We start from the raw sequence: 22,065 nt of genomic DNA, 5'->3' as shown, positions 1-22,065 counted from the left end.
AGGTTGATTAAGATAATCTCTAAAATCCTTTAAAATATTCTGAGATCATATGAGATGGGATTTGTAGCAATGAGAATGGGAAGAATGCTCCTGCAATAGATTTGGGAGTAGTAATAAAAGTAAGAACTTAGAAAGAAACAATGACAATGGAAAAGAAGAGGTTGAATATGAGAGATATTGTGAAAATGAATAAGTAATTGAATGCAGGAATAAGGGAGAACAAAGAGCTATAGATGCTTAAGAAGTTTTGAATCTGAGACAATCTGCTTCTGTGGGCATCCTAGTCTGGACTCTAGCGCTACTCACGCATTTAGTGCTGAAAGCTTTAGAAACATGTCCTCTGATAATGATAACTCAACCTGGAGATTACATTTAGAAATATATACTAAAACCCTTACATTTTAAAAATTATTTGAGGTTGTCTAAACATGATATCTTCTTTTTCTTTTTTTAAGAGACAAGGTCTTGCTCTGTGACCAAGGCTGGAGTGCAGTGGCATGATCATAGCTTGCTACAACCTTGAACTCCTGGGCCCAAGCAATCCTCTTCCTCAGCCTCCCGAAGTACTGGGATTATAAGCATAAGCAACTGCACCCAGTCTAAACATGTTTATTTTTTTTAAATACCTTTTAAAACAGGAAGCTGACGATAAGCTGCAAGTTTTGGCTGAAATATATTTTCCATTAGAACTCGTTCCATAAAAAATAAGTCCTGATGAAATTTGTCAGATTTTAATATTGCATCTGAGTGGTCTTCCTCATCTTCATGGATTTTTGCCAGAATTACATTTTCTATGTCCATTAGAGAACTAGTTTCACTATCTACAAAATACAAACATGATACAATGATAAAATATTCAAATGGATGGTTCATACATTCTAAAGATTTTAAAAATGACATTTCATCATTTGTATTTATTTTCTTCCAGTTTCCAACAACTTTAACAGACATTTATTGAATATCTTATGTACCAAGCACATGAAAGATGCACATATCTCATTTTGGAATTCTTAACCATCAAAAACTGTACTATTTTTCAGAAGATAGGCAATGATAACCTCCAGAGGTAATTTTTGTCTTTATTCTTTTAAAATTCAAGTTGAAATAAGATGATCAGTCTTCAGAAAAAGGTCTGATTTGATTATTGCTATATAGAAATACTACACTATTGTATTAAGTTTTCTATTGCTGCTGTAACAAATCACAGTGGCTTAAAACAATGCAAATTTATCTTACAGTTCAGTAGATTAGAGGCCTAACAGATGTCACTGAGCTAAAACCAAGAAGTTGATAGGGCTTTGTTCCTTTCTGAAGGTTCTAAAGGAGAATTTGTTTCCCTGACTTTTTCAGTTTCTGGTGGCCACCACAACCTTTCCTTCATCTTCAAAGACAGCAACATTGATTGCATTCCCGCTGACCTTCTTCTGTCATCGCATCTCTCTCCCAGACCACAGCTGGAAAAGGTCTTTTACTTTTTAGTACCCCATGTGATTAGACTGGGCCCAATAAGATTATCCAGGATAATCTCTCTATCTGAAGATCCCCATTGTAATCACATCCAGAAAAATCTCTTTTGCCATGTTAGGTAACACATTCACTGGTTTCAGGGATTGGGGTGTGCACAAATTTCCGGGACTATTATTCTGCCTACCGCATTACTTAGTAAACTCTTATTTTAAAAACAGAATGGAGGAAACTCTTGCTTCTTTATCTTTATGGATAGAGGGAGCATATTTTTCCCTATTCCTCCTGCTAAATTCAACTAAAAACACTGGAAATTTTAGAAAACAACAAACATAAGCAGTCTTTGAAAGGTGAAGAGAAGGAATGGGTATATATATATTCCAGATACGGAGCTGAAGAAGTCAACAACCTGGGAACACTGATGGGCACAGGCAAGAAAAAATCCTGAAAAGAAGCCTCCTCTCTTTAGCCAAAGGATGAGGAAAAGCACAGCCTTGAAAGAAAGAAAGCTTTTAGATGGCAGCCATTCTACTCCAGCCAAGCACAGAAAAAATTGTAGCCCCACCCATGTGACAAAGGCCAAGTGGGAGCCTAGTCTTCCACCCTCACTAGGCTGTAACAAGGCATCCCAAATCCCTGACCTTTCACTGTGTATGGTGTCAGAGAAGGCCCAGCAGGCAGGCAGGACTTTCATCCCTACCAAACATAATGACAGTGGTCCCCTTCCTACAGTGTCAGTGGAGACCATCTGGGGATCCTGGAATTCCAACCTATCCAGTAGTAACGAAGTATACCTCCCTCTTCCCATTGGAGTAGTCAGAGTTGGACTGGTGAAGAGTCAAAACTTTTATCACTCCCCAGCAGTAATGAGAACAACCTCCACTCTGTTGTGTCAGTGTAGGCCACATGTGTAGCACTAATGAAGCATTCTTATACCTCCTAGCCATGGTGTTGTCAATGGAAACCCGAGCTCCTATCACTGCCCCATGGTAATGAAGACACCACTTCCCCTGATGTCATTGGAGGTCAAGTGGCGAATATAGACTTCTACTCTCACCTGGAAATAATCAGGCAGTGAATCCCACTTTCCCCTGCCAGAACGGTGTCAAACAAAGCCTGCGAAAATGGAAGTTTAGGAAAGATCCAGACTTTTACAATACCCCAAATGTCCAGGTTTCAATTGAAAGTCACTCATAATACCAAGAACCACGAAAATCTTAACTTGAATGGAAAAAAGTCCCTATACACCAACATCAATGTTAGAATTATCTGACAAAGAGTTTAAAGCAAACATCATAAAAATCCTTCAACAAGTATTTATGAACACACTTGAAATAAATGAAAAAATAGTATCATCAAAGGAATAGAAAGTCTTAGCTAATGAATAGAAAGTCTTACCAAATGAAAAGAAAAACCAAATGGAAATTTTAGGAGTGAAAAACATAACTAAAATTTAAAACTCAATGGATGGGCTCAACAGCAGAATGGAAGAAAAATAAATCAGTAAACTGGAAGAGAGAACAATGGAAATAACCCAATCTTTAAAACAGACAGAAAAGTCTGAAAAAAATGAAGAGTCTCAAGAACTTCTGCAACCATAACAACATATGTACCATTCACATCACTATCATCTGAGAATTGGAGAAACGGAGTGAGCCTGAAAAGGTACTTAAAGAAATAATAGCTGAAAATTTCCAAAATTTGCCAAAGGACAACAGCAAACATATTCAAGAAATGAATAAATCACAATGAAGATAAACTCAAAGAAATGCACACCAAGACACACCATACTAAAATTTCTAAAAACAGAAGGCCAAAAAAAAAAAAAAATCTAGAAAGCAGCAAGAGAGAAATGACACCTTATCTTTAGGGGGAAAATACTTTGAATAGCAGCAGATTTCTCATTAGAAACCCTAGAGGCCACAAAAAAGTGGCACACATTCTCTGGGTTCTGAGTGGAAAGAATGGTCAATGCAGAATTCCATACCCAGTGAATTTTCCTATGGGAATAATTCTATACCCAGTGAATTATCCTATACAATAAAGAGGAAATTAAGATATTGTATTCTCAGATGAAGGAATACTAAGAATTTGTCTCAAAAAAAAAAAAAAAACTCTTCCCTAAAGAATGGCTAAAGGCAGTTCTCTAAACAGGAAGAAAATGAGAAAGGAATTTTAGAACATATGAAAGGAAAAAAGAACAATGGGAAGAGAGAAAATAAGAATAAATAGAATATACTTCTTATTCTTTTGAGTTTTCTTAATTACATTTGACAGTTGAAGCAAAAATTATTACATTGTCTGATATAGTTTTAAATGTCTAAATATTAAATGTTTATATATCTAAATATCTTCCCAAATACTTAGAAGAAATATTTAAGGCAAATATAAATGGGGGTGGAATCTAAAGGGAGGTAAGGTTTCTACACTTTACTTGAACTGGTAAAATGTCAACATCTATGAACTATTGTGTATGCATAATGGAATATGTAAATTAAATAATAAAAAAGCTGCACATAAATAAACTCAAAACACGACAGGTAAATTAAAGCAGAATGGTAAAAAAAAATGTTTGAAAAAGCAATAAGAAAGCAGGAAGAAGATAAGAGCGAAATATAAGATAGATAAGATAGAATAAGCAGAAAAGAACAGCAGACTTAAGGGCTAACATGCCAATAAAAAATTAAATGCAAATGGTCTACATATACCAATTTAGAGATAAAGACTGGCAAAAAAAAATTGGATTAAAAAACATGACTCAAACATATGATGTCTACAATAAATTTATTTCAAATATACAATGTAGATAGGTTGAAAGTAAACAAATAAAAAAAGATATAGCAGGCAAACATTAACCAAAAGAAAGCAGGAGGGGCTATATCAATATTATATAAAGTTGACTTCAGAACAAAGAAAATTACCAGGGATATATAGCAACATTATGTTATGATTGTACCAAGAAGACATAGCAATAATTAATGTTTATGCAAAAAAACAAGGCTATAAAATATGTAAAATAAAAATTATTAGAACTGAAAAGAGAAATAATGGTTACATAAAATTTTGATGGAATAAAGAGACAGAAAATCAGCAAGGGTATATATGAACTCAACAACATCATCAACTAAAAAGATGTAACTAACGTTTATATAATATTCCACCTAATAACAGCAGAATACACATCCCAGGCCATATAACAAACCTTGACAAATTTAAAAGAAGAGAAATCATAGTGTATTACAAGAAGAGAAATCATAGTGTCTTCTCCAATTACAGTGGAATCAAGCTAGAAATCAATAATGGAAAGATAACAGGAAGATCTCCAAACATTTAGAATCTTAAAAAAACAAAATGCTCTAAATAATCTGTGTCAAAGGGGAAGTCTCAAGGGAAATAAAAAAATGTATTTAATAATGAAAATAAAACACAACATATCAAAATGTGTGGGATACAGATAAAGCAGCACTGACAGGAAAATTTACAGCATTAAACGTATGCATTAGAAAAGAAGGAAAGTCAAGTCAATAATCTAAGTTCCCAATTTGAAAATAAAGAAGAGAAAAAAGAGCAAAATAAACTTAAAGCAATGAGAAGGAAGAAAATAGAAGAGAGGTAAATGAAATTAGAAACAAGTCAGTGAAATAAAGAATTTCTTCCTTGACAAGATTAACAAAATTGACAATCTTCCAGCAGACTGACAAAGATAAAAAGAGAGAAAAAATAAATTACCAAAATCAGGAGTAAAACAGTAGATACTACAGATCCTACAGACATCAAAGTGATAATAACAAACAACCCTACATCACATAAATCTCACAACTTAGATAAAATAAACCAATTACTTAAAAACTACTATTACAAATTATATTATACTATTAATAATATAATTTGAATATTAAGAAAATTAAATGTGTAATTTAAAAAACTCACCCACAAAAAATCACCAAGCATGGATGGTTTCACTAAAGAATTTAACCAGAAACTTAAAGAAGAATTGTCACTAATTCTACATAACCTTTTCCAAAAATAGAAAAGGAAAGAATACTTGCTCATTCATTTTATGAAACTATTATAATAAAGTGAGATAAAGTGCAAAAAAGAAAGCTACAAATCAATATCTCTCATCAACATCAACATAAAAATCCTTAGCAAAATATTACAACACAGAATTCAGCAATATATAAAAAGAATTATTATACACGACGACCAATTGAAGTTTATTCTAGGATAAAAGAGTTCTTCAATATTAAAAAATCAATCAAAGTAATCCATACGTTTAGGCCAATGAAAAAAAATCACATGATCATATCAATCAATGCAGAAAAATCACTTGACAAATCAACCATTTATGAAAAAAAAAAATCTCTCAGAAAAATAGAAACAAGCAGGGTGTGACGGACAGAATGATTGTGTCCCTAGAAACTCGTGTGTTGAAATTCTAACCCCCAATGTAATGGCGATTAGGAGGTAGGACCTTTGGGAGATAATTAAGTCATGAGAGTGGAGCCCTCATGAATGAGATTAGTGTCCTGAAAAAGATACCCCCAGAGAGCTCTTTTGCTCTGTGTCTGCCATGTAAGGATACAAGAAGTTAGCAATCTGCAACATGGAAGACGGCTGTTATGATTTTTATTGTTATAACTTCTTTGTAATTTGGTCTTGAGCTCTCTCAGTCAAGTAGCTATAGGCCAAGATAGCTACTCTCTAGAAGGGCCCTGACCAGGAGGAATGGTAAATTCAGGTGTGTTGGTCAGGTGAGACACCATGAGGAAGTGAAACCAAAATGCACAAAACAGCAAAAACGTATTACTCACAGGTCTCAGAGAAATTATTGGTTATTATTCTCCTAACAAGAAGCTGATGAGAAGCACAGAGGAGGCAAAGAATTCAATCACCAGGAAGGGAGTGAGAGAGAAGACATGCAGAACTATGCCTCATGGGCATTACCCCTTAGGCTAGAGAAGACATGCAGAACTATGCCTCATGGGCATTACCCCTTAGGCTTTCCCACAGGTTTATGGATTGACGAGCTTAAAGAAAACATGCCTGAGTCAGGGAACTCACATGATTCTAGTGTTGACCATTAGGCTTTATCATGGTCAGCAGCTGTGGCGTATATTGAGTTTTAGGACTGTGAGATGAGGAACAAGTGGGCTCTATGGCACACAACCACACAGCAAAGGGAAGTTCTAACTAGGCTAAAGGTGATGGGGGTACAACACAGTTTCAAACAACTTACGTCAGACCTAACAGTGAATGCCAAGGCAGAAACTATATTAAACAAATTTCCAACAAGTGTCCCACACCAGAACCCAACCATTTTGGCACTCTGATCTCGAACTTGTAGCCTCTAAACCATGAAAAATAAATTTCTGTTATTTATAAACCCCCCAAGCCTAGGGTACTCTGTTGCAGCAGCCCAAACTGACTAAGATATGGATGTCCCTCAACTTGATAAAAATCATTTACAAAAAAACTACTGGTAACATTATACTTCATGGTGGAAGACTGAATTGTTTCTTACAATCAAGAACAAAGGCAAGAATGTCTGCTGTCACCACTCTTATTCAATATAGTGATAGAAGTTCTAGCAGAGCAATGAAGCCAAAAAAAGGAAATAAAAGGCATGTGTAGATCAGATAGAAAAAAAAAAGATACTGTCCCTAAATGCAGTTGACATGACTGTGGATGCTGAAAATCCCAAGGAATACAAAAATACTCCTAGAACTGATGTGTGTATTCAGCAAGGTCACCGCATACAAGAAAAACATACAAGAATCTACTGTATTTCTAAATACTACCAATAAACAGGTGAACACCAAATTAAAAACACAATACTGTCTGGGTGCAGTTGCTCATGCCTGTAACCCCAGCACTTTGTAAGGCCAAGGCAGGAGGATTAGTTGACCTCAGGAGTTTGAGAACAGCCTGGGCAACATGGTGAGATCTCGTGTCTACAAAAATTTTAAAATTAGCTGAGTGTGGTGGTAAACACCTGTAGTCCCAGCTACTTGGGAGGCTGAGGTGGGAGAACTGCTTGACCCTGGGAGGTTGAGGCTGCAGTGAGCCATGATTGTGCTGCTGCATTCCAGCCTGAGTGACACACCAAGACCCTATCTCAAACGAAACAAACAAAATACTGTGTACAATTGCTTAAAAAAAAACTTAGGTGTAAATCTGTCAAAACATGTACAGAGCTTGAATGCTGAAAACTACAAAATGCTGATTTTAAAAAGGTTGAAGGAGATCTTGGCTGGGTGCAGTGGCTCACACCTGTATTCCCAGCACTGGGAGGCAGAGGCAGGCAGATCATCTGAGATCAGGAGTTCGAGACCAGCCTGGCCAACACGGTGAAAGCCCATCACTATTAAGAATACAAAAATTAGCTGGGCTTGGTAGTGTGCACCTGTAATCCCAGCTATTCGGGAGCTGAGGCAGGAGAATGGCTTGAAACCGGAAGGAGGCAGATATTGCAGTGAGCCAAGATCACACCACTGTACTCCAGCCTGGGTGGCAGAGCAAGACTCTGTCTCAAAATAAATATGTAAATAAAAACAAAAATTTAAAAAGTTCAAAGATCTAAATAAATGAGATCTAAATAAATGGAAAGACATTCCATGTTCACAGATTTAAAGACTTAACACAGTAAAGATATCAATTCTTTTTGTACTTAATGCTTTGATATCCTGGGGCCTTGCTAACCCTGGAGGAACTGCCTCCACTAGCATTAGCCAATTCCTAAAGATAGTAAAGGATCCACGTGATAGCATACCTTCCATATGCAAACCAATCAACCAGAGACCGTAACCCAACTGCCTCCTTAACAAAGCTTTCCCACTCAGTCACTAGTTTCCCTTGCCCTAATTACCCAGGGCCAGCTACAAGACAAGTAGGAATATCTGCTAAACCCCAGAGCCCACTGCAATTACTCAAACTAGCCAATCCTAAACTTGCCTACCTTGCCTCACCATTCCTTTCCCTAGTAACCACAATAAAGGCTCTTACCCATGTTTTCCCCATCACTCTCTCTGCCTTCTGACCAACTCTGATACTTATATATGAAGTTCATGGCATGAAATGCCTCCTTCTGAGATCTGTGAGTATAATAATAAGCTATCTTTGCAATGGCAATCATCTCCTGATTTGTTGGTTTTGCCATACTTCAGTAAGAACAAATCACATTTTAAAACAATGTTGTCTGCTTTCAATATAAAGATACAAATACAATAAAATTAAAGAAATGGAGAAAGATATACTATCTACACACTAATCAAAGAAGCTGGAGTAGCTATATTTAATTACAGATGAAGCCGACTTCAGAGCAAAGAAAATTATCTGAGATAAAGAGGGGCATTACATATGAAAAATGGGTCAATTCTCCAAGAAGACATAATAATCTTAAATGTTTATGGTGCAAAAAGCAAGACTACAAAATATGTAAACCCCACTGATAGAGCTGAAAGGACAAGTCCATTATTATAGTTAGAGACTTAACACTCCTCTATGTCAGTAATTAACAGATCAACAGACAGAAAATCAGTAAAGATATAGGTTTGTTGTAGTTGTTGTTTTGAGACAGAGTGTCACTCTTGGTTGCCCAGGCTGGAGTCCAATGGTGCGATCTGGGCTCATTGCTATCTCCATCTTCTGGGTTCAAGCAATTCTCCTGCCTCAGCCTCCCAAGTAGGTGGGACTAAGGGCATCCGCCACCACACCCAGCTAATTTTTGTATTTTTAGTAGAGACGGGGTTTTGCCATGTTGACCAGGCTGGTCTTGAACTCCTGACCTCAGGTGATCAGCCCATCTCGGCTTCCCAAATTGCTGGGATTACAGGGTGAGCCACTGCACCTGGCCAAAGATATACTTGAATATCACCAGCAATCAACTGAATCTAAATAACATTTATAAAATAGTTAATCCATTATCAACAAATAAACATTTTTCTCAAGCTCACATGGTGCATTCACCAAGATAGACTATATTCTGGGTCATAAAACACATTTTGAAAAATTTAAAAGAATAGAAATCACATATAGTCTCAGAACACAAAGTAATTAAACTAGAATTAAATAACAGAAAGATAGTTGGACAATCCCAAAATATTTGTAGATTAAATAAAATATTTATAAATAACAAATAGGTCAAAGAAGAAATCTCAAATGAAATTTTAAAGTATTTTGAACTAAATGAAAAGGAAAAAACAACTTATCAAAATTTGTGTGGTACAGCAAAAACAGTTCTTAGAGAAAAATTTTAACATTGAATACATGTATTGGAAAAGAAGAAAGATCTAAAATCAGTAATATAAGCTTCCACCTTAGGACACTAGAGAAAGAAAATAAACATAAACCTAAAGCAAGCAGATAAAAAAGAAAAGTTCGAAATCAATGACATCAAAACCAAAAAATCATTAGAGAAAATTAATAAAACCAAAAGTTAGTTCTTTAAAAATATCAATAAAATCCATAATTTTTAGCCAGGCTAACCAAGAAAAAAAGAATATTTAAAATTGTCAGTATGAGAAACGGAAGAAGTGTCATCACTACTGATTCCATGGACCTAAGAGAATTCATGTCCTTTGTAGGGACATGGATGAAGCTGGAAACCGTCATTCTCAGCAAACTATTGCAAGGACAAAAAAACAAACACCGCATGTTCTCACTCATAGGCCGGAATTGAACAATGAGAACACTTGGACACAGGAAGGGGAACATCACACACTGGGGCCTGTTGTGGGGTGAGGGGAGGGGGGAGGGATAGCATTAGAAGATATACCTAATGTAAATGATGAGTTAATGGGTGCAGCACACCAACTTGGCACATGTATACATATGTTACAAACCTGCACGTTGTGCACATGTACCCTAGAACTTAAAGTATAATTTAAAGAATAATAATAATAATGTTAAAGACTGCCCACAAATTTTTTTTTTTTTTTTGAGATAGAGTTTCACTCTTGTTGCCCAGGCTGGAGTACAACGGCACGATCCTGGCTCCCCGCAACCTCTGCCTCCCAGGTTCAAGCGATTCTCCTGCCTCAGCCTCCCGAATAGTTGGGATTACAGGCATGAAACACAACACCCGGCTAATTTTGAATTTTTAGTACAGACGGAGTTTCTCCATGTTGGTCAGGCTGGTCTTGAACTCCCAACCTCAGGTGATCCGCCCACCTCAGCTTCCCAAAGTGCTGGGATTACAGGCGTGAGCCACCGCACCGGGTCTTCTGCCCACAAAATGTATAACTTAGATCAAAATGGAACAAAAGGCAGAAACTACCAAAACTCACTCAAGGAAAAATGGATAATCTGAAGAGGTCTATTATCTATTAAAGAAGCTGAGTCAATAATTAATAACCTTCCAAAATAGAAAGCATCATGCTTTCACTGGTGAATTCTACCAAACACTTAAGGTAAAAATATCATTTTTATACAATCTATTTCAGAAAATAGGTGAAGAGAAAATACTTTCCAACTTGTTTTATTAGGCTAGCATTACCCTAACTCCAAAACCAGATGAAGACATTACAAGAAAGGAAAATTACAGAACAATATCTCACATGAAAATAATGCAAAAATTGGCCAGGCACGGTGGCTCACGCCTGTAATCCCAGCACTTTGGGAGGCCGAGGCCGGCAGATCTTGAGGTCAGGAGACCCAGACCGTCCTGGCTAACATGGTGAAATCCCGTCCCTACTAAAAAAAAATACAAAAAAAATTAGCCGGGCGTGGTGGCGGGCGCCTGTAGTCCCAGCTACTCAGGAGGCTGAGGCAGGAGAATGGCGTGAACCCAGGAGGCGGGGCTTGCAGTGAGCCAAGATCCGGCCACAGCACTCCAGCCTGGGCAACAGAGAAAGACTCCGTCTCAAAAAAATAAAAATAAATAAAAAAAGAAAATAATACAAAAATCCTCAACAAAATATTAGCAAATAGAAACCATACCCACCAATGTATAAAAAGAATTACACAACATAATCAAATGGCGTTTTTTCAAGGTGTGCAAAGCTGGTTCAACATTCAGGATCCAATTAATGTAATCCATCACATCAACCAGCTAAAAAAGAAAAATACATCAATAGACACAGAAAAAGTACTTGACAAAACTCATTGCACATTCATGATAAAAACTCCCAGCAAATTAGGAAGAGAAGGGGAACTTCCTGAACTTGATAAGGAACAGCTAGGTAACACCTACAATTAACATCGTACATAATGGTGAGAAACTGAAAACTTTCCCCTAAGATCAGTAATAAGGTTAGGATATCCCTTCTCACATAGGAGAAAATGGTGATAAGTTTTTAGATATAGCATCAAAAACAGAATGTAAAAAAGAAAAAAATTGATAAATTGACTTTATTTAAATTAAAAATTTATCATCTATGAAAAACCCTGCTAATAAAAATGAAGAGACAAGCCATAGACTAGGAGAAAGTACGTACATATATCTGATAAAGAACTAAATTGTACGTAGGACCCTTAAAACTCAATAAGAAAACAAACAGCCAAATTTTTAAAAGGGCAAAACATCCACATAGATCTCTCACCAAAAAAGACATAAAGATGCTCAATATCACATTAGGGGGTTGTAAATTAAAACAATAATGAGCTACCACTACATACATATTTGAGTGGCTACAATCCAAAAAAACTGACAATACCAAATGCTGGCAAGAATGAGAAACAGGAATGCTCACTCATTGCTAATGGAATGCAAAATAGTACAACCACTTTGGAAGACAGTCGGTAGTTTCGTAAAAGGCTAGGGATACTCTTAGTGTATGATCCAAAAATCGGGCTCCTAGATATTGACTCAAATGAGTTGAAAACTTATGTCCACACAAAAACCTGCACATGAATGTTTATAACCGTTTTATGCAAAATCACAAAAAATTTGAAGCAGCCAAAATGTCCTTCAATAAGCGAATATATAAGCAAACTGTGGTACACCCATCCAATGGAATATTATTCAGTGACAAAAATAAATGAGCTGTCAAGCCATGAAAAAACATAGAGGAGGCTTAAGTGCATATCGTTTAGTAAAAGGAGCCAGTCTCAGAAGGCTACACATATTGTATGACTCCAACTATATGACAGTGTGGAAAAGACGAAACTATAAAGACAATAAAAATAAAAATATCAGTGACTATCAAGGGTACAAGAGAAAAGAGAAATGATGAATAGGTGATCCACAGGGGAAATTTAGGACAGTGAAACTGTTAATTTTTTGCTGTATAAAACTGTAATGGGGCCGGGCGCGGTGGCTCACGCTTGTAATCCCAGCACTTTGGGAGGCCGAGGCGGGCGGATCACGAGGTCAGGAGATCGAGACCACGGTGAAACCCCGTCTCTACTAAAAATACAAAAAATTAGCCGGGAGTGGTGGCCGGCGCCTGTAGTCTCAGCTACTCGGAGAGGCTGAGGCAGGAGAATGGCGTGAACCCGGGAGGCGGAGCTTGCAGTGAGCCGAGATTGCGCCACTGCACTCCAGCCTGGGCGACAGAGCGAGACTCCGTCTCAAAAAAAAAAAAAAAAAAAACTGTAATGGTAGAAACATGCCATTATGCATTTGTTAAAATAAAAAGAACTATATAACACAAAGAATGGAACGTAATGTAAGCTATGGATTTTAATTAATAATAATGTATCAACATTGGTTCACCAATTGTAACAAATATACCACATTAATGCAAAATATTAATAATAGGGGCCACTGTGCACAGAAAGTAGAGAGATGAAGGGATTTTATGGATCTCTTGGTACTATATGCTCAATTTTTCTGTAAATCTAAAACTGTACTAGAAAATTCTATTAATCAATTTTCTAAACCTACAGCACTATTTCAGAAGAAAAAATAATTTTTCTCTATCAACTGAGATACGGTCTTCATTCAAAGGCAAATATTATTGGACTTTTCCCCTCTTGAGTATGATAAATAGAAGGTTAAATGCAACTTGCATAATACATTCAAAGTTTAAATGGAATAAAAATATTTCTTAAATCAAATATGGATCATATTTAACTTTTTTTCCTTTCTGTTCCTACTATAAAAATCTCAGAGTCAAAAGGACCTTAGATTTGATCTGAATTTCCTTTAAATCTGATTATTCAGCTTTGTTCTCTATTTTTTTCTATTTTTAAATTTTCTTTTCCTAGTTCTAGTTTCCCCTATTCCCTTGACTGGCTATAATAGTAAAATAAAGTATGTCTTTATTTTCTATTGTAGTTATTGAATATGGTTTTATTATCCCTTTTGGTTTTTAAAAGCACATCCATACACACATGAAATACTCTGAAAGATTCACAAATTGAGATTTATTTTTTGTGGGGAACTTTGCACTCGCACATTTTTGTAGGTCAATGGCCTTAATGGTGTGGAAGAGATTGATCTAATATAAAGTCCCAGTGTAATTTCCAGTCTAAGGTTGGATTTTTCTGAGCAGTTTTTGATAGCTTCTACAAGCAAACCTATTGTATAGACATTCATGCTTAACAAAAACAATGTTTCTTTAGTGATAACGAATATTAAATAATTTATTGTTCCCCTTCATTGTTCTCTTAGAAAATTAACTATTCTTCATTATAAACAACTTTCAGCAAAACATAGCTCTAGTCTACATGACCATAAACATAGTTAAAGAACTATGGAATATAGGCATTTATTGAAAGTTAAGATTCAAAGAGACTTTGGGATCTATAGTCTCCTAAGGAAATGTAGTCAATTATAAATAAGGGAATTGTTTTCTGGAAATTATTAATTCTCTTTAAACTTGTTATTTCAAAATACTTATACTTACTGATTTACTGAACTTGAAAATATTCCATTTGTCTTTGGGTCAAAATTAGTGAAAGTAGGAACATCTCCATTTAATTTTAAAAGTTTGCCAAAACTTAAAAAAATGTATAAGGTTTTAGTTATTCTAAAATGAGAACCATCACCTAAATGCAGTAATATAATTTTGTAAGAAAAAGATACAACATTTCAGAATAGGAAAAGTAAAAGTAGATAACCATAAACTATTCCGAAGTGGAATTGAACAAACTTCTTATAACTAGACTTAGTAAAGGTTCTTCCACATTGCGAAGTTTATTTGGAAAGTTACAACTTTGTATTGATTTTAATTATAACATTTCATCTTAAAAATTAAAATACTAGAAGCTAAAGGTGTAATGTAAGGTTTCTCAACCATGGCAGTACACGTACTGACATTTTGGGTTGAAAATTCATTGTTGCAGGGACTGTCCTGTGTACTGAAAGATTTTTTGCAGTATCCCCGGTAGATGCCCTCATAGTCATGAAAAACAAGAATGTCTCCAGACATCCAAATGTCCCCAGGGGAAGTAAAATAGCCCCAAATTAAGAGCCACTGTTGTTAATGTATAAATCCATTTTAAGTTGTCATAGAGCTAGTATACATCCTTTTTCTCATAAGTAATCTAATTGAAAGAAAGGGAGATAGAAAATGATGGAACTCACATGTACGAAAGGGAGCTTAAGAGCAAGTAAAGGTGCACTAGAGAAAGAGACAAACTGAAAATTCTTGACAGATATCCAAGAAAAATGTAAATTTTTCAGTTAAGTCCAAGACCATGTGATAGAGTAATAGTGCTATTTCTGAGTAAAAGTTGTACTTTTCATGGTCCATCAGAAAGAAAACATTGTTAACTGTCAAAAAAAGGATTTATTAAAAATGCCATGTGAAAGTCATTCAAAAAAACTGAAATAAATGAAATCTTACTTTTTTCTGTAGTGCTCCCCAGCACTCTTTGGTCCTGATCTTTAGGAAGTGCATTTGCTTTACTACTTGACTCAACCACAGATTGGTTTACTGATAAAGATAGAAGTTCCATAGCATTGTAAGAATCATACAAATCCCAGGCAGTGGACATTATGCCTAGATAAAGAGACAGAAAGGTAAAAATTGTTTTAAACCAAATTCCAACATTTTAGCTTTACACATAACTAGTCACAGAAAAATCTAAGATAAGAATATCTACTGTTGCCTGATGCAGTTGCCAATGCCAGCTACTTGGTCCACCTGAGGCAGGAGGATCACTTGAGGCCAGGAGTTAGAGGCAGTTGTGTGCTATGCTGACACCTGAGAATAGCCACTGCACTCTAGCCTAGACAACATGGTAAGACCCTCTCTTTAAAGAAATTAAAAATTAAAAAAGAATCTACTGTTTATTTTTAAAAACACTATTGTTTTACAATATAACAGGAAGTGGATAGAAATGATGAAGAAATACATCATGAGGATACCTCAAGAGATCCTTAGTCATCACACTATTAGTATCTACAAACACTTTAATGCTTTAAGGATAACTCCAAATTATCTTCACAATATTTTCTGACCATCACACCTCCCTTCCCTCTACCCCACACCTGTACAGTATAATCTCATTGGTCTGTCATTGTAGGGCTGCCTTGGTGATATGCATATGGACAAATATGTTATAAAAAGACTTTTATGTTCCTTTACTTATGATTAATACATAATATATTGTCAACAGATATTTGCAAGCATCTGATTCCATTTTTATCAAGTAAAATTTCCTATACACTTATTATGTGAAAAGATTGTCCCTGCTGGGAAAATTGATAGACTCTGATCTCAAGAAGCTTGTATAGTAGTATGGCTATTATCTTCTCTTTCAAAATTATAGTTTAGGTTAAATTTATTCAAATCATCAAAAATATAACAATGGCTTGCAAACAAATATTGGCAATGTTATTTATCTTTAAATAATAAAAACTGCAAGTCTCTTTCACTGCTGATTTATGTTTATGCAGCAATTATTTTATCAGCGATCATGTAACAATATATTTGTACATGCTAAATTTACCAATTTTTCAGTTAAAGGATGGTGATTTAATAAATAATTTTTTTCCTTAAAAATCAAAACAGAATGTGGATCTAATAAATGCAGCCTCTTAATTGCTACAACTATTATTTTCCTAATACAAAATGGAGGAGCTCTAGTAAAGCAATGTTTTCAATGGGTAATAATCGGGTTTTTTGTTTGTTTGTTTGTTTGTTTGTTTTGTTTGGTTTTTTTAAGACAGAGTTTTGCTCTGTTGCCCAGGCTGGAGTGCAGTGGTGCAATCTCAGCTCACTGCAACCTATGTGTCCCGGGTTCAAATGATTCTCCTGCCTCAGCCTCCCCAAGTAGCTGGGATTACAGGCACCCACATCACACCTGGCTAATTTTTGTATTTTTAGTAGAGATGGGGTCCACCATGTTGACCAGGCTGGTCTTGATCCCCTGACCTTAAGTGATCCACCTGCCTTGGCCTCCCAAAGTGCTGGGATTACAGGTGTGAGCCACCATGCCCAGCCTCAATGGGTAAGAATTTTAACTCAAATTTCTTAATGATATTTATATCTTAATGAACTTATCATAAAGCCATCTAACAAAGTCATGCACAGAATACCTAGTATATTTTGCTCAATTGAAAAAAGTACATTTTCCATGTTCATGAAGAGAACTTAGAAACTACATCTTTGAACACTGAATTACTCAACTTTCTTTTTCTTTCCTTTAACTGAAAGTTTAGTAAGTTTAGCATATAGGAACATACTGTTACATGGCCATTAATAATTGTTACATAAACAAATATGCCTATTATAAATAAGCAATACAATATGTTTGGATAATTAAAAGTTGACTCTTATTCGTAGATAACAAATTACTGCTCATTTTAGTTTGGGTGCTATAGTTACATTTGTTCATTTGAACAAGTTTAATTAACCTAAGAAACAAACTTTCAAACCTGTCAAATTGTATACATTAATAAGTGCAGTTTTGTATATAATTCTAACTCAATAAAGCTGTTAAAAAATAAAATCTCAAAGTTCATGCCTTAATGTTATGTAAAAGATGGGTAATAATGAATGATTGTGACTTCCCAATTTTATAATTATATGCTATTAAAGAAAGCTTATTTTAACTGGTATCAGAAAAGAAGGATTTCAAGCTGTGCCTTTTTTTGTAAGCATTTCTCAGTGTAATACACGTTTAAATAGTTGTTAAAAGGCAAAGAAACGCAGGTGTCGACAGATGGAGATTGGCTAGCAAGAGGTAATGCAGACGTGATATGGGCAGTTCAGTTACAGAATCTGCTATAAAAGAAAAAAACATTTAAAAGAGCAAGGTAGGCCAGGCGCGGTGGCTCACGCCTGTAATCCCAGAACTTTGGGAGGCCGAGGCAGGCAGATCACGAGGTCAAGAGATCAAGACCATCCTGGCCAACATGGTGAAACCCTGTCTCTACTAAAAATAGCTGTGCATGGTGGCAGACACCTGTAGACCCAGCTACTCCGGAGGCTGAGGCAGGAGAATCACTTGAACCCAGGAGGCGGCGGTTGCAGTGAGCCGAGATCGTGCCACTGCACTCCAGCCTAGGCAACAAAGCGAGACTCTGTCTCAAAAAACAGCAAGGTAATGATCAACCCAAAAGTTAGGAGAGTGGATACTTCTGTTAGAGGTGGCTAGAAGAAAGAGGGTTGTGATAGGACAGTGTACAGGGGGCTTCTAATCAACTGGGAATGTTCTATTTCTTATCCTGGCTGGTGAGTACATGGTATTGATTTTTTCTTTACACTACACATGTATGTGTTGTATGCTCTTCTGTTTGCAGTGTATATTTCATAATAAAGTTTTTTAATAATGAAAGACAGTTTACACTAAAGAATTTAGATGCAAATTAAGTAAATATTAAGATTTTATGGATGCCAGCCATGGTGGCTCAGGCCTGTAATCCCAGCACTTTGGGAGGTCGAGGCAGGCAAATCACTTGAGGTCAGGAGTTTGAGACCAGCCTGGCCAACATGGTGAAACCCCATCTCTACTAAAAATGCAAAAATTAGCCCGGCGTGGTGGCATGTGCCTGTAATCCCAGCTACTTGGGAGGCTGAGGCACGAGAATCACTTGAACCTGGGAGGCAGAGGTTGCAGTGAGCCAAGATTGCACCATTGCCCTTCAACCTAGGTGTGAGAGCAAGACTCCATCTCAAAACAACAACAACAACAAAAAGATTTTCTGGATCAATAAAAGTGTACCTTTTCCCTGCCTGATTTTGGATGAAACTGGAAGAGATACAAGAATCAGAGAAATGGAGGTCAACATATTACCTTTATTACTGATAAGTCTAATTGAAAAATGTAGCCTTAAATCTGCAACTAAATGGACTTGCTAATTCTTCCTTCCAGAATATAGGGAAGAATTACTAACCAGTAACTGTCACAGCTAGACAAGCACAGACTTCCTCCACAGGGGTAAGAACAGCCCAGATTGCATGCTTTCTGCAAGTGAACAGACTTAACAAAAAGTGACTCAGCCACAAATGACTGAGCTTCATTCCTTCTCCTAAATTCTCTTATCAAATTAGTCACTTCTCTTTTCCTGGGAATGAGTAAATAATGTATACAGAGAGGCCAAAAGTGTTAATTTAGCAGAAGTTCTTTCTGTAAAGGTTCACAAAAAGGGAGGAGTAAGTTTTCCCTGACAGTATACATATAGTCACTTATGATAAAGGTGGCATTTCAAATAATTAAGCTTCAACTTAACTATGGAGGCCTATTGAAAAGGAAAGCAGGAACTGGATTAAGAATGGTAAAGGCGGTGTGGTGGCTCATGCCTCATCCCAGCACTTTGGGAGGCTGAGGCCAGTGGATCACTTGAGGTCAGGAGTTTGAGACCAGCCTGGCCAAAATGGTGAAACCCTGTCTCTAGTAAAAATACAAAAATTAGCCAGGTGTGATGGCAGGCACTTGTAATCCCAGCTACTTGGGAGGATGAGGCAGGGAATCACTCGAACCCAGGAGGTGATGGTTGCAGTGAGCTGAGATTCCACCACGGCACTCCAGCCTGGGCGACAGAATGAGACTCTGTCTCAAAAAAAAAAAAGAAAAAAGAAAAAAAAGAATGGTAAATGCAAGCAAGATGCAGAAAAGAATTCAGACCAATAATGTAACTAAGTATTCTGTCCTCAGGTTAAAGAGATTGTATAATGTCAGCAAGCATCTAGGTTATGGTACTGATCAATATGTCAATCTCAAGTTTTAATGTAAATAGGTTGCCTTTTATGTTTGGTGAACAGCTGAAATCCTAGGCTATCCAGTCATTATCCTTCCGGGAACTATCACCTCACTCCTATGTCAGATCTCCTGTTTAGTGTATTTTATTGTCTTCTTCCTTTTTAGTTTCACAGTTGGTTTTGGTTGAGCACATCCTTGACTTCTTGAAAAAATATACAGGAGAGGTAAATTATTTTGATACTTTGCATATATGAAAATGTCTTTATTCTACCATCATACTTGACGTTTGGTTGGATGTAGTATCTAGACTGGAAATTATTTACCTTCTAAATTTTGAAGGCAGTTGTATTAGTCCATTTTCATGCGGCTATGAAGACATACCCAAAGGTAATTATAAATTAAAATTAAAAATTACCAAGGGTAATTTATAAAGAATTTTAATTGACTCACAGTTCCACATGGCAAGGGAGGCTTCACAGTCATGGTAGAAGGTATGTCTTACATGGCAGCAGGTGAGAAAAGCAAGTGACGAGCGAAGGGGGAAGCCCCTTATAAAACCATCAGATCTCATGAGAACTCACTCACTATCAAGAACAACATGAAGGTAACCACCCCCATGATTCAATTATCTCCACCTCTTCCCTCTCACAACATGTAGGAATTATGGGGATTAAAATTCAAGATGAGATTTGGGTGGGAACACAGCCAAGCATATCAGCAGTGTTCCATTACATTCTTGTTTCCAACCAGTCTGATGTCTTGTTCTCTACACTGACCTATTTATTTTTCTTTCTGGTAGTTTGTGGACATTTTCTGTCCCCCACATTTTAAAATTTCATTTATTGGTAATATGCTGGCACTTTTTGTTCCCCTTCAATCTTCCAACTTTTGACTTTCAAGTCTGAGAGGTTTTACTGAATTAGCTCCTCCCCTCCATTTTCTATTTTAGGAACCATTATTGACTATTGAACTTTCTGGATTGGTCCTCTAATTTTATTGTTTCTCTTAGATTTTCCATCTCTTTGTTTTTCTTCTCTACTTCTTGGAAATTTTTTTTTTGTTATCTTCCAAACATTTTATTAAGCTATCAAGATTCTTTTGTTCTTTGGATTTTTTTTTTTTTTTTTTTTTTTTGAGACGGAGTCTTGCTCTGTCGCCCAGGCTGGAGTGCAGTGGCGCAATCTCGGCTCACTGCAAGCTCCGCCTCCCGGGTTCACGCCATTCTCCTGCCTCAGCCTCTCCGAGTAGCTGGGACTACAGGCGCCCGCCACCACGCCCGGCTAATTTTTTTGTATTTTTTAGTAGAGACGGGGTTTCACTGTGGTCTCGATCTCCTGACCTCGTGATCCGCCCGCCTCGGCCTCCCAAAGTGCTGGGATTACAAGTGTGAGCCACCACGCCCGGCCTTGGATTTTTTTTTAAAGAACATTCTGTTCTTGTTCCATGAATGCAACAGATTCTGACAGCGTTTGCTCAGTTTTAGGAGCATTTCTGTGGAGGGACACGTTGTCAGAACTACCTACTCTGCCATTTTTGTTGCATCATCCTGGAACTATTTTTTTTAGTTGATGTTCCTGAGGTAGCTAAGTAGACACTAATGTCACCTACAAATAATGACTATTTGTTTTTGAATCCTTATAAGTATTAATATCTTATATCTGTTGCTGTCTTACTGCAATAGTTGGAACTGCCAAAACAAACTTGAAGAGTTACTGTGATAAGTGACATTATGTTCTGGTTCTTATATTTAATGGATCACAGCAATTATTATCTCTAGTGGTTCATCTGCAAGCAAAAATTTTGCTTTTTAAATATTTTATCAAGAAGATCCATACCATTCCTATACAGATAATTTCATCACAAATGAAGTCTGAATTGCATCAACTACTCTTTTTGGCATTTACCATTCTTGTTTTACATTAAACCTATAAATATGATTTTGTAATGATGAATCATAGGTTTCCTGATATTTAATAATCTTTATACTCCTAGAATAAGTTGTTACTATAGGGATTCCTAATGCCTTGAGGGTTCAAATTTAGTACTACTATATTTTTAATTTTTCCACATATCTATGAGATTAGTCTATATTTTCTTTGTAATGTTTTGTTAACCTTGTTTTAAAAACTAGTAAATATCCTCATATTTTATATAACTTGGAGCAATTTAAATAACATGGTGTGATGGTTAACTTTATATATGTCAACCTGACTGGGCACAGGATGCCTAGCTAGCTGATTAAATGTTGTATCTGGGTGTATCTGTGAGGGTGTATTCACAAGAGATTAACATTTGAATTGGTAGACTGAGTAAAGCAGATGGCTCTCTCCAATGTGGTGGGCATCATCCAATACACTGAGGGCTGAATAGAATTAAAAGGTGGAGGAAGGTTGAATTCACTCTCTGCCTGATTACTTCAGTAGGGGCATCAATCCGCTGCCCTCAGTGATCCTGGTTCTCAGGTGTTCGGAGGTAGACTGGAATCGATACTGTTGGCTCTTCAACTCTCAGGGCTTCAAACTACCACATCAGCTTTCCTGTGTCCCCAGTTTGCACATGGCAGAT

General features: G+C 36.5%; 1 protein-coding gene across 1 annotated transcript in view; it reads right to left on the bottom strand.

Annotated features, from left to right (window-relative positions):
* The window catches only part of DNAI4 (dynein axonemal intermediate chain 4), a 108,699-nt gene that overhangs the window by 29,822 nt on the left and 56,812 nt on the right, over positions 1 to 22,065 (bottom strand). The window contains 2 exon segments of the mRNA XM_032137515.2: positions 627 to 821; positions 15,198 to 15,353. Of these exon segments, the coding sequence (XP_031993406.1) occupies positions 627 to 821; positions 15,198 to 15,353 (351 nt within the window).

The sequence above is a fragment of the Hylobates moloch genome, unplaced genomic scaffold (genome assembly GCF_009828535.3).
Source record: "Hylobates moloch isolate HMO894 unplaced genomic scaffold, HMol_V3 SCAFFOLD_18, whole genome shotgun sequence".
Lineage (NCBI taxonomy): Eukaryota > Metazoa > Chordata > Mammalia > Primates > Hylobatidae > Hylobates > Hylobates moloch.
Note: the sequence above shows the minus strand (reverse complement) of the source record. Positions and strands in the feature narration are given on the sequence as shown.